Raw genomic sequence first — 13,721 nt, forward strand, 5'->3', positions numbered from 1 at the left:
GTGCACTTAGACTTAATCTTCATACTGTATTTTGTTTTTGTTGATCCTATGCAAAGCTGACATGATGTAGACTTTGATGGGTAAATATGTATAATGTCACTGCTCAGAAATTCCTAATTTTGTCATCTTTAAGCTTTAACTGTCAGCTTGACTTCTATCTTGTCAATTATAAAATGAAAATTGTGTCTATATACAGAAATAGTCTTCAGCATGTTGGTCGCTTTTATTCCCTCCCCCACTTTAAGATTAAAATGTGGTGTTTGTACAGTATTTAGGTCAAACTAGATGCTGGAAATTTTGTCTCTAACCACACTGTTTTGATTTTTCTTTTACAGAAAATTGAAAGTCTCAAAGAAACAACCAGTGTAAGTGTCTTTAATTGTCATCTCTATTATGTATGGATTCTGAAATTCACCTTATTTTCTTGGATAAGTTCTTGGGGCTTTTTACAGAAAAGGAGGAATCCATATTAGGTTCAACAGTGTGATGGCAGAGGCAGCCTGATTCTGGTGCTGTATTCAGATTTTTGTCTAGCACTTTCAAGTCATAAAATCATAGGATAATTAAGGTTGGAAGGAACCTCTGAAGGTCTGTAGTGGTGCTCAGGGCACCATGAGCTAGAGCAGGTTGCCCAGGACCAAACATAGTTGGGGTTTGAGTATTAACTCCATGGATGGAGGCTCTACAACCTCGCTGGGCAACTTGTTCCAGTGTTTGATCGTTCCTGGAGTAAACTGTTCTCTTGTGTTTAAGGTGAATTTCCTGTATTTCAATGTGTCCATTGCCTGTTGTCCTGTAGCTGGGCACCACTGAGAAGAGTCTGGCTCTGTCATCTTTACACTCTGCCATCCCAGACAGATACTGATGCCCATTGACAAGGTCTCTCCTGAGCCTTTTCTTGTCCAGATTAATCAAGCCCAGCTTTCTCACCATTTCTTCAGCTGGCAGTTAATCTGCTTGCAGTGCTCTGAAAGTTTGAAGCTGACCTCCATTTCACCCTGCAACCTGTGTTTTATGTGGCTTTTGGAAACTTCAGGTTTCTACTGCTGTGCTTTTGTCTCTGTGGAGAAAAAAAAAAAAACGGGGGGAAGGGAAAGTAGGCGTTCTACAGAAGTGAGTGTCCATTTAGTTCTTGCCCAATATTTTAGTTAATATTCTGTGTAACTAATAAAAATACTTGTAAATACAAAATATTGTAATATAGTAATAGAAGTTTTCTCCCCCCTCCCCCCCCCCCCCCCCTTATTTTTGTTTTCCTAGAGCATGGTAGAATCAATAAAACACTGCATTGTGTTGCTACAGATTGCTAAAGTAAGTACAATGTAAACTACTTTGCATTTTAGTAATACAGCATTACTCTGAAAAAAAATTGAAATCTAAAAGTGCCTTCTATATGATCCAGGAAATAGAGATACACATGTGTGTGTGTGTATATGTATAAATACATGTATATATGAAAGGTATAAGATGATTTATTTTGTTTTGATAAAATTTCTTTGATATTAATTAATACTATTAATTGATACTATTTTAATGAAGTTTCTGAAGTACTGAGTTCCATAGCACAGTCCTGTTAATGTTTGTGGTAATAGTTGTGTTGATGACATAGCTTTTCTTTTGAGATAAACTTTGTTTTGCAGAGTTTGCTATTAAATAAGAACTTAAAACATAAGGGTGACGGAATAGTAACTTCAACAAAACTCTTCTTTCTGCTTAAGAATGTGACTAACAAATAGAAAAGGGGAAAATTCTGATGTTAATAATCTAAACTGGTTTGGCAAGGCTTTTCATAGGTCTGAAGTTCAGGATGATGTTGGAACTTATTGAAGTAAGAATTGTATTATTTGACAATGCAGTATGGGTAATGCACTTTTCAATTAAATGGTTTTTTACTTTTTAAAATTTAGTGAGATTTGGATTTACTTTTCTTTGTCAAGTCAGGCTTTCACATACTGTACTTAGAATATGTTAATTATGAGCTGCTGATTTATATCTTGTGACCAACGATGAAAGAAGTCAGTGTTTTGTGAAGAAACTAATTTATGGTATGTTCAGAATTTAAGGCTGAATTCAATCGGAACACATTTTGATTTATTCAGAAATAGGCATAGTCACTTCAATTTTTATTTTTTTTTGTAGTTTTCAAGTGCATTGCTGCTGTTTGTCTTCATTCTAGATGCCAGATATATTGTGGATAATTTTGAGGCCAGTGAAAACTGAAGTATCTAGAACATTGCAGGATCTGAAGTTGCTCACTAAAAGGATCAGTGCATAATTTACAAAATGCAAATTTCATATCACTAGCTTAAAAATTCTGTAGAAAAGGTTTGGTAGTTAACAGGTTTTTGCAAAACAAAGTATTTTGCTAGTAGTAGGGTACGTAGAAATAGTTCTGTGCCACGTGAATCTAGAGCTAGAACAGCCTTTATTTATAAGCACATGCAGTGATGCTATTTGAGTCCTTCACTGTAGTGATAGCAAGATAAGCCTTGTCAGTACTTAATAATTTGCTGTTATTTAGTACTGGCTATATTTAGAATTGTTTTAGTACAGTGAAACCAGTAGACTATATGTCATTCTGAGGGTTTGGTGGAGTCAGTTACAGACAGATTAGATGGTAGTATGTTAGTTTTCTTATACAGCTGTATGTGACTTGCTGTATTAAGGTAGCTGTTGGAGAAACTGTGCAACAAATGACATGCTCATTTTTTGTTAATTACTATATAAATGTATTTAATAGTTGTTCTTTTTGCAGAGGTTTAATTCCTATGAAATTTTGCTTTTTTCTTAAAAAGCTCCGCTACGTAATTAGCAAATCTGAGAAAGAATTATAATTTGCTTCTCAGGTTCTTGATCAAAGCTGGGTAGTAGGTGGCTGAGTTAGCTTGCTTGTTTCTGTTGAATATCAAATTCTATTTCTGCTGTGGGTAGGTTTATTGGGAGAAAGACAAAAGTGATTGCTTATCTTGCACTGATGCTAAACATATGTTGAAGTTGGTTAGGTGGTTTGCTGATAATGGACAAAACTGAATTTGTAGCAGCAGATGTAGTTGTTTTTTATTAGGTTCAGTGCTTTACTGCTCCAACTACCATAGAAGCATAAAAGTAGGTAGAGTTTGGGTTCCCCAGAGACGCTAAGACTTTTGCTGTTACATTAAATCAGACCTTGAAGTCCTTCTTTCAGTACCGGTAAATATTAACCAGTGTATATAGATGAGCTTATCCATTGAGGAGTGGGATTCTTTTGGTTTTTTGCTAAACCATATCTAAAGCTGTTGTAGAGCTATTGAAGATAACGTGGTTTATGCACAGCTAATTGGAAGATGTTGATCCACATAAAGTGAAAAATACCCTCTGTAAATCTTCCCACTATTTCAATAACCTTTATTCTGCTTCATCTCTTCATCTTCCTCTTTCGTGCTCTCTCTCTTAGGCAAATATATTTGTTGACTACATGGCAATTCTGTTTGACACTCTCACCCCCCACTCCCTTTTCTATAAACTGTGTTGGTATCCTGGTGTCCTACTGCTGTAGGAAATCAAGAATACGTGGGGGGGGGTGCCTTTTTTTTTTTTTTTTTTTTTACAGTTCTCTAAGTTATGTGTGTATGAAGCATTATATATGTAAAAATGCATTGTGTCTGACTGATAGCTTTCTGTTCTCCAGTGTAGAACCTTTTAAGATTCTGCAAGTTTTTTTCCCAAAGCTGTAAGGCAAGTATGGCTGCTGACTTACTGCTGAAAATAAATCATATTAACACCACCCCTGTGCTCCGTTTTGACTTCTGCAGTGCCTTTCTCATTAGGAGACAGACTTCACAATTAGCTTCTGGTTGTTTGTTATCATTTCTCTGTATACTCAGAAAATTTCCCTGTTTTAAACACACAACCATTTATTATTTGGATGATTTTGGTACATTGAGGCAAATGTGGTTTTTTGGTGTTCTGGTTTGTTTTTTATTAATTGTGTGTTAAGTTGAGGTGTTTCATGAACTTTTAAAAGAACAGCCTGCTTAGGGCGTGGACAGTTGAATTTTCATTAAACTTACTGGTAAATCTAGAGTGTAATGATGGCACTTGTACTTGAGGTGACCCAAAGCATTTCCAAAATAATGAAGTAAATACCAGCTAAACAAGAATATGTTAAAATACATACATCACTTATCAAAAAGCAATAAAAAACCCCTAAGTGGGATGGATAGGTGGTGCATTTGGCTTGGGTTGACCCCTTTGTGTGTATGGCTGTTGAAGATGTCCAGCTTTGCTGATGTGGGTGTTGTAAAACACATGTAGTGGTCTGTCAGTGATTTGGTAAACTACAGTCTTAGAAATATATATGTTTTATGAAGTATCTTTTATATTTTAGATATTTATTTTTGCATCTTTGCCTTTTTCACTTCATCACTTCTGGTTGGTCTTGCCTGCCTAGTTTTGTGGTGTTTCTGCCTTCCTTACCTCATCCGTGTGCCATGTTGTTGATGGTGCATTAGATAGAATAGCCAGCTTCAGTAAAAATGCAGCATCTTTGTGATTTATAGGTCTTAGAGATGATAGCACAATATGGAAATCTTGTATGTTGGGGGAAAAAAGATAATATTTGGACTTCAGTGTTACTCTTTCTTCTTCATAAGTTCGCAGCCCGATGGAACTCGTTGCCCTCAGTGGTGTTTTTGTCATGGAAACCCTTGCTTAAGAAACGTTAACTAGCAGACATGAAATTTGAGCAGCATATTGTCAACTATGTAAGCTAGGGAAAAATGTATAAAGTATCAAAATACAAGTATGTATGTGCCAACTTAATACTATTTACAGCTTTTTTTTTCCCTCTTAACTTTTAACAACTGGAAATCTGGGGGAATACTCTGCAGACAAGTCGTAAGGTTTACACTGAAATCAAAGTTATGGATTGATATACTGGCTAATACGAGCTTTGCAGCGGAAGTGATTTGGCTTAGTGTTCTGTAAAATTTATACTTTTGCTGGTACAGTGTTTAAACTATACTAACTGTATGTAGATCGGCATTACCTTGTCTGTTGCTAGTGTCATTTCCCCTGATGACTGTTTTATTCCATGCATTGCCTGCTCTTTCACATATGCTTCTAGGCAAAAAACCCCCAAACTCCTAGATTGTAAATAATCTAAAAACATTTTAAAATCTAGTGGATACCAAAAAGCAGAAGTTAAAAATGTTTAGCTTTATAAAGGCACTTCTGCCTTTCAAAAGCAAAAAATACTTCTGAAAATTTGACCTCTAAAGTTAATCACAGTCCTTCAGAAACTGAGAACTTCATGTCCTTCAGTTTTCAGGGACTCACTGGTGCTGCAGACCATGTTTTGGGACGTTCCTAGCTATTTGGGAAGAACCTACATTTTAAAGAGTAACAGTATTCTGCAGGGTAGAAAGGATATTTTAGAATTTGTTCAAAGTTGTGTGGACAGATCCTCAGAAACCACTGATGTTAAGAGGTGCGGTCCCTATGTATAGAATTGTAACTTCTAAGTTTAGTTACTGTATCACATGATGAGGAACATTTTATGGCTGAAAATGTAAACATTCCTGAGAGAAACTTGCTGTTCTCGCTTAACACACAACTGATAAGTCATACAAGATTGTTGATATTTTTAACATTTTTTCCTTAAGGACCAAAATAATGAGGAGAAGCACGCAGATGGACTTATAGTAAGTTTACATCTAATCTTTATCTCCCTTTATTTCTGCAGAACATGTGAACAGAGACCTGAATTTCCACTCACTTTGCCACATGCTTCTTCCTTTCTCTAATTTACTGCTTCAAGTGTCTTGTTAAAATTACTGTTGAGTCATTAGCTTCTGAGGTTGGCTAACACCCTTGCCTTTAGAAGATCAGTTATCAGTTTTATGCTCAGTGTCTTACATGGCAGTGTTATGACTGAACACTTAGATAACAATGTGAACAGACAAAAGGCAAATTACTGGGATAGAAATAGTTTTGTGTTCCATCTAAAGTATCTTTACGTATGAAATAGATCAGCTATCCTTGTGCTTCAAGTAGTTTGTCTTTTCTACAGTGCTACTCGTTTGATGCAAAGTTGTATTATGTCTCAGCAATGTTTCTTTTTTAATAGAACTTCTGCATTTTTCATGTAACTTCTGTCATCTTTGGTTTCGGTCATGTGTGACTTCTTTCTTCTCTTTTTGTCACTTGAGTACATTTCAGATACTTTTAATAGGAGATTGGTTTCTGTAAAATGTAACTCTAAAATAATCAGTGTGTTTTCATTACAGCTGACAATAGTTCCCAAGCTTTATTTGTCTTTCTATTATATACAGCTATAGCAGTATGATTTTCTGGTATGAACTTTGGAGTAAAGGTGCACATACAGATTTTGGTTTCGTGCTTATCATAAATAAGATAAATTATTACCCTGTTGGATAGTCCCATAATTCAGGTCTTAGTGTAATGGAGTAGGTTCTGTTACGTGCCCTGGAAAGCAGAGGTTACGCAGCTAGACACTGCCACAGGCAGAGGTGGTATGCACATTAGATCTTCAACTCAGAAATTTCATATCGCTATTAGAGCTTATGACTATAGTCTGAATTTGATTAGCCGCTATCCTAATTATCTGTGGGCTGGCTTGTACTGGGGAGGAAAAAAAAAATTATTTCTGTAACAATATAGTAACTGATGCATCAGTGATTGTGAAGACTGAAATTTTGTTGCTGTTGAGGTCAATGTAAGCTTGGGGGTGAAGGTCAGGATTTCACTTTAAACTCCTGCAGGAATACCATCAATGTTTGATACAGTGTTGTTTCTGTGTGGTTGTTTTTAGGTTACTGAGCTCAGAGTAGGAAACTTTCAGGCCTGCCTTCATCTGTTTCTGACCCACAAAGGCACACCCCAAAATATCTAACAAGAAGCTCCAGTTCATGTTACAGTATGGAGAATTGTTTTGAGGATAAGGTTGCAATCCTGCATACGAAGTTAAAATTACATATTTTTTTTTCTTTATCGCAGCAGTGTTCTGTATCACATATATTATTAGCTTCCCTAAAGCCCAGGGGAGTTACAGAGGATGCTGTTGCTATCTCTGTCATAGGACCCATCTTGATTTTTAAGTTGATTTTTAACTCTGAAAAATGGAGTCATGATTTTAAACTGTGAAATACATGGGACAGGGATATACTATGCACAAGCAGTTGAAGTAATGTATAAGGAACGTTGATTTTATGTTGGAATACAGTGGAGTAACAATACTGGGTTATTTATTTCTGTTCTAGTTAGTAACACCAACGAAAATGTAGAAAGCATTTTTTTATCCCTTTGTTTTTAAACTGGAGATTTTTTTTTTAAGATAAACAGGGAATAATAGTTTTGTTTTCCGTTAAATAAATCCTGTGCTATAAAAAAGTGCAATCTTTGCTGCTTCACTGATTTTTAATGTAGGATAAAGTTCAGAATTATAGTTAACCAGGAAAGGAGGCAAGAAAGAAGTCTTCCTTTGGTAGGAAAATGGGAGGAGGTAGGTTAAAATGACCCTGTTTCCCTCAGTCTGGAGGCAAGTAGAAATTAATAGACTAAAAGGAAGGAAGAACAGCTGGAGACTCTTCTGTTTTAAATATTGATCTAAAGAGATGATAGGAATAGTCGTACTGACTAAATTTAAAGGCAAAGCTCATCTACCATTTTTACAAGAACTTTTTTTAAAGTAGAACATGGTATTGTGTGACTCTCCTGTGCTTGCACAGTAGCAAGATTCCCTAGCAAATTGAGGCAAAGTTTTTCACAGTTCTGACATAGATCAATGGCTTTAAATTACAAGTTGTTTGGAAAAGGTTTTTATGGGCCTTTTTTCCATTTAACCCGGAACAATGTAGAAGTTCTGGGGTTTGTGTGTAAACATATATAGCAAACAATGCTTAGATAGTAACTAAATTATAAGCCAGTGATGCAAGGCAAAAACATGCTAGTTTGGATTAAAAGACATTGTAATTGGAATTCCCAAGGGGCTTGTTGTATAAAAGCCAAGAACATACTGAAGTCAGTGACTTTGAGTGTTGAGTTGAATTGGTGCTTACTTTTCAAAGTGCCCATGTTCATAAGTAGATTGAAATGTCCTCTACTGGAGACACACTGAAAACTGTCAGCTTGCATTGGGAAGCATTTTGGCAGTAAAGCCACTTCATGGCTGTGAGCATGCTGATGATTCTTGTTTTAATTTATGGGTTGATTTACTATGGTCTGGATAAATCAATTAATCTGTATTTTTAAAACTTTTTTTTAATTACCTGTCCTAATTTTTGCCAGATAATTTGCATTTAACTTTCACTCTTTGCATGCATTATTTTTTTAATGGATATTGGAAGGAATACCAGAAGAGAACTGGAAATAAGAATTCTTTATAGGACAATCGAAATCTCTAGCAAATTCAGTGTAGTGTAAAATCTGTGCGAGGAATTAAGGTATTACCACTTTGAAAGTATTTCTCATGTCCTCAACTGTCAATTCGTGTTTTACTTTCACTCTCAGGAATTTGCTGTCTTGCATTTGGGCATTTCTTGTGCTCATGATGTTCTTGCTATCTATACTTTATTTGTGTTGTTTTTTTTTTTTTGTATTGAGGAAAAAATGTGCTTTTCTTCCTTTTGTCTCAGAGCACTATAAACCCGGTTGACGCAGTATATCAGCCCAGTCCTTTGGAACAGTCCGTGATCAGCACAATGCCTTCCCAAGCGGTTATACCTCCAGGTATGGTGTACAAAAAGAACCTCAGCAGAAATATGAGCCGAGCAGGGCACAACTGCAGTCTGGATGGAGGGACTGCATAATGGTGGATAGTTCTGGGGTCACGTAGGCAGTACCAGTGCACGCTCACTGCAGTGGTGCAAAGGCAGAGAAAGGAGTGGGAGGCACGGGGCTTCCTCAGCCATCAGGTCTGTCTGCCTCTAGTTCTGTAGATAAGCTGGTATATTTCACTTGTTCTAAGTTATTGGCTTACATTTCTAATATACTTTCATAATATAAATTAAACTATAACTTTCAGAAAAGTGCTTTCTGGCTAAATAATGGCAATTTTTTAAATGCCGTCCTTCCTTAATAAAAAGGAGCTAGCTGATAACAATGGCAGAAACATGTTTTTCTGTCTGAATGGCTTTTCTATAAAACATTTAATTTTTGAAGGCGAGGTGAAATATGTGGAATCTCTTTCCCAACAAAACTATAATTCTCATATTTAAATGTGAATTTTGGGTTTAATTTATAAAAATATCCCCTAGAACCTGCTCAGTTGTGCAAGTCGGAGCAGAGACCTTCCTCTTTGCCAGTGGGACCTGTGGTAGCATCACTTGGAAATCAGACTCCAACACCAAATAGTACAGGTATGGTTCTGTTTAATTGTCTTACTGAAGTACAGGAAACAAAACCTGAATATATACTGCCTGTAACCTAATGTAATTAGCTATTAAGAAAACAATGTATTGGCCTACACCTTGCTTCTAATCAACACGTTTCAGCGTTGTGTTAAAATCCATTATTGTGCTCTCCCTCCCCCCACCCCCCGCCCTGCAACTTTGTACTTGGTTTCTTCTCCACATCATTGCAATCTTGTAGTAATCGGCACAAGAACTTTGCGTTCATACATCATGTGTGGCCTTTCGAGTTTTTAATTCATTGATTCCCTCCTCTCTCCTTTAAATAATAGCATTCTTTGGGCTTTTTGTAACTACAATAGATGTTTTGAAGCAAAAATTGCTATTAGATATATAAAGTTGCTGTAATTCTCTGTTTAGAAGTCCTATGATATTTTGTGGTTTTTTTTAAAACCATAGCTACTTACTTAGCATATTTTTTTGTCTGTGTTGATCAGTTCTGTTGATTATATTGTCCAGTCATGCTAAACTCTCTCAGTTCCCTCCCAAGTTTTTTTCTAAGCTTGTGTGTAACTGATGTGTTGTTACTTTATTACTACCGTTCCTTCCCAGAACACTAATACCTGTGTTAACCAGTGTTTGTCCCAATGTGAAAAATGAGGGAAACCACTGCTGGCTTTTTCTCCTGCCAGGCAGTTCCTTTTCTTAGTCTTGTTCTATGCGTCTCATGTTCTAGTTAGTTTCTGGTGATTGTTGTCTGTGTAAGTACCTAAGTTTGCTTAATAACCTCTGCTGCGGCATCGGCTTGCACGAAAGGTCTGTGTCGGTGTTAACCTGGTTTGTCTTTATTGCGGTGGCTCTTTTGAAGGACAGCAAGTAAGTGTTGAGACAGGATTCATGTAATCCATTTTAGAAACTGGATTCATTAGATTTTGTCACAAGTATGTTTTGTGGAATTGGAAATAAATTGGAAAAAGATGTTTTAGGTAAGTAGAACACGAGTGAAAACTGGCTGGACTGCCAGGCCTGAGGCTTGCGATCAGCTGTGTGAGGTCCAAATGGCAACCAGGTGGCTACTGGTGTTTCTCAGGGGTTGATACTGGGTCCGATACTGGTTAACGTCTCTGATAACCCGGACATGGAGCTTGCCGAATTGAGAACAGTGGGTAGGACAAGGCTGCCATGCAGGAGGGCTGTGACCGGCTGGGGAAGCAGGCTGCCAGAAACCTCGTGAAATTTGATGAAGGCAAATGCAAGGTCCTCTGCTCAGCTAGGATGGGCATAGCCCTCAGCCTGCCCTCGGCATGGCGTGCGCTGCAGCCTGGCTGAAGAGGAGCCCAGGGGTGCTGGTGAGTGACAAGCAGAACGTGAGTCAGCAGCCTGTCCTTGTGGTGGCAAAGGTTTTGCTGCATACTGGGCTGGACTAGTGAGGGGGTAAGGAGCAGATGAAGAGAATTGATTGTCCTCTCTTTCTGGGATCTGTGAGACCATGTCTTGAGTATTATGTATAGTTTTGGGTTCCACAGTACAAAGACGTGGACCACCAAGACTGGGAAGCTGAGGCCTGTGATGTACTTAGAGACTGACAGAACTGGATTTGTTCAGCCTTAGGAAAATCAAGCTAAAGAGGGATGTAGCTGCTGTCTTCTGCCGACTTTTGGGAGGGTAAAAATAAGGTAGAACTGGGCTCCTCTTGGAGATGCACAGCAAAAGGATGAGGCAATCTGTTGTAAGAAAAGAAATTCCAAGTAGGTATTAGAAAATGTTTGGTTTTATAATGAGGCGGTTCCGACTTTGGAATAGGTTCCCCAAAAAGATTATGGATTCTTCATCTTGAGAGATTTTTGAAAACCTGACTAGACATGATCTGGGACAAACTGGTATAATTTTTGAGCTGCCTGGGCCTCTAGTGAGGAGTAGACGAGATGACTTCCAGACATGCTTCCCAATATAAATCATACTATGAATCTATACGGGTTTTCAGCATTGTTGTTTTGCCTTTAATCCGCAACACTGGGGAAAACATGTCCTTATAGTTTAGTGTTGTTCTGTGTTCCTGATTTTCCTCATGGCCTCTTTTCTGACAGCTGTTAAATGAAACTCAGTATGAACAGACTAATTATTCCTTCTAATTTTGCAAGATACTGTACCTTCTGAGTTTGCATTAGTCTTTATTGCTTTGAACAATCATGCTTGTAAGTTAGAACAGGTGGATTTTGAAAGAATTTGGGGTTTTGTATTTAGTCTTTAATTTTTAATACTCCACAGGAAGTGGGCAGTCGGCACCTAGCAGCAGCCTCACCTCTCCAAGCCATGTCAACCTGTCTCCAAATACAGTCCCAGATTTTTCTTACTCAAGCAGTGAGGATGAGTTCTATGATGCTGACGAATTCTATCAGAGCAGTTCTTCCCCAAAGCGTTGTATGGAGTAAGTACCTGAAGTACTCGGTGCGTGCTGAATGCAACTGTAAGCTACAAGGGCATGGCTTGTCTGCTTGTAAAAGTTAGTTAAGCTAAATAAGTGAGTAAGCCACATAGGCTGCCCCCGCCCCCGGCAAGCCATTCTATGTAACAGAATAAGATTACCCCCTGCCCCAGCAGGTTTCTTGAGGCATGTGGTTTTTTCTTCTGCTCCTTTCCATTCCATCAGGTGTATGTTGACAAAACTCTTAAGATAAACCAAACTTGAGAAGCCACCATCTCAAATATAATCTGAGACCATGGTGTCTTTCATGTGCATTCATTGCAGTGTTTGGTAAATGGCCATTTCCCTCATACATCTACTAAAAGAGATTTTTTGAAGTTGACTGCCTTTTCCCAAAATCTCTAGTTACTCTTTTTTTCTGAAGCAGAAAATTAATTTTAAGAGATTATACAAATTTCAAAGAGGAATTAGTTGTTTTATGCCTTCGGGTGTTACTGTCTTAGATTGCAGGCTTTCCCACTTGTTTAGCTACAATTCATTTTAAGTTTTCTATGAATTAGCGTGCAGCACTTACATTAACGTCTACCAGTAAACTTGTCATCTGTGTACATTAAATTATAGTAATTTGGTCTGAATTAGTTCATTGTGAATTGTGAGAATTTATTATTACTCTTCTTTAGTTCTTCAGGGTCTGCTGCAGTCCTGACTCGGAGCAGCACGGGAAGTAGTCTGAAACGTCCAGATACCACAGAATCCCTCAATTCCTCCATGTCTAATGGGACAAACGATGCTGGTGAGTGGACTGTGTGAACTTCCTGTTTATTTGTGTTAATTGATTGTCAATCTGTATGCAAGCTGTGTCAATATATGTATGATCTTATATATGTGTATAAACCAAGGTATTTGTACTGTTTCTTTGCTAATGGAAGGTTGTTGAACTGTAGGATTTAAAAACTTTAGTTTTATAAATAAGACCTTTTTGACAGCAAATCAAATACAATCTGTCTCTGAAGGTTTAGAGAAAAACAAAAGCAATTTGGTCTTTCTAGATCTCTTCGATCCTCCTGATGATCGAGATGATGATGGGGAAGGAGAATCAGTGGAAGAACATAAGAGTGTTATTATGCATCTGTTGTCACAAGTTAGATTAGGAATGGATCTAACAAAGGTAAACTTGCTGACTGTTCATGGGGAAGGGAGAGGGACTAAACCCTGAATTCCGGGTAAATCAGTTCAATGTTAACATAATAATTTAACTGTTTGTTCTGAGAGCTAGTTAAGCTATAATCTCTTTAGCACGTTATTTAATTGGGATTATTACTGGGAGTGAAAAATGGATGCAGAATAAATGTATCGAACTGCTAAAATCTGTTTGGGAAAAGAGTTTGCTATGGAAAGTAGCTGTTTGTTTTCTTTGAACCTGATCCTTAGAGTGCCTGCAAAGCTGAGGTAAGAGGAATGCTGTGTGCAGTAGTAGTGTTTCTGCATGCAGTAGGAATATTTATAATGTCTTTAGCTTCCTAGAACAGAGATCTACGAGATCCCAGTGTATGGTGACATTCAATAAAACATAAATAAAATAATAAAGCATAAATAAATAATAAGGCATAGAATGAAATGCTTTGCTTAATTGGGATCTTGTTGAGTAAGTTGCTTGTGTATTTTAAAACCCTACATGTAGGCCTGGCAAGTAAAGAGCTGGATTTTCCATGAATGTGATTCATGTTGGTGTCTGTCTTAAGGTTGAATGAACAGCATTCTGAAGGTGTTGATCTTTCTAGGCAACTCGGTTAAATTTAAACAAGTAATTCCAGATTGGAAAAGAGTAGGAGAAATCAATCCTATCATTAGTTTCCTTAAGTGGATGACTTTTAACTGCCCAGTCTGGAACTCACAATAGACAAGAAAAAGATAAAGTTAAAACCTTTGTGGAGAAACAGCCAGCAGGT

The 13,721-nt window shown here is 37.4% G+C and overlaps 1 protein-coding gene across 4 annotated transcripts in view; it reads left to right on the forward strand.

Annotated features, from left to right (window-relative positions):
• Positions 1-13,721, forward strand: part of OSBPL9 (oxysterol binding protein like 9) — a 63,696-nt gene that overhangs the window by 43,321 nt on the left and 6,654 nt on the right. For 3 of the 4 annotated variants that reach the window (XM_040610156.1, XM_040610158.1, XM_040610159.1), the window contains 8 exons: positions 336-365; positions 1,261-1,311; positions 5,643-5,681; positions 8,634-8,727; positions 9,255-9,356; positions 11,616-11,775; positions 12,453-12,565; positions 12,822-12,940. In XM_040610156.1, coding sequence (XP_040466090.1) covers positions 336-365; positions 1,261-1,311; positions 5,643-5,681; positions 8,634-8,727; positions 9,255-9,356; positions 11,616-11,775; positions 12,453-12,565; positions 12,822-12,940 — 708 coding nt within the window. The remainder of the gene's footprint in view (positions 1-335; positions 366-1,260; positions 1,312-5,642; positions 5,682-8,633; positions 8,728-9,254; positions 9,357-11,615; positions 11,776-12,452; positions 12,566-12,821; positions 12,941-13,721) is intronic. The other variant, XM_040610157.1, reaches the window with a different exon arrangement.

This window comes from Falco naumanni, chromosome 11 (assembly GCF_017639655.2).
Source record: "Falco naumanni isolate bFalNau1 chromosome 11, bFalNau1.pat, whole genome shotgun sequence".
Lineage (NCBI taxonomy): Eukaryota > Metazoa > Chordata > Aves > Falconiformes > Falconidae > Falco > Falco naumanni.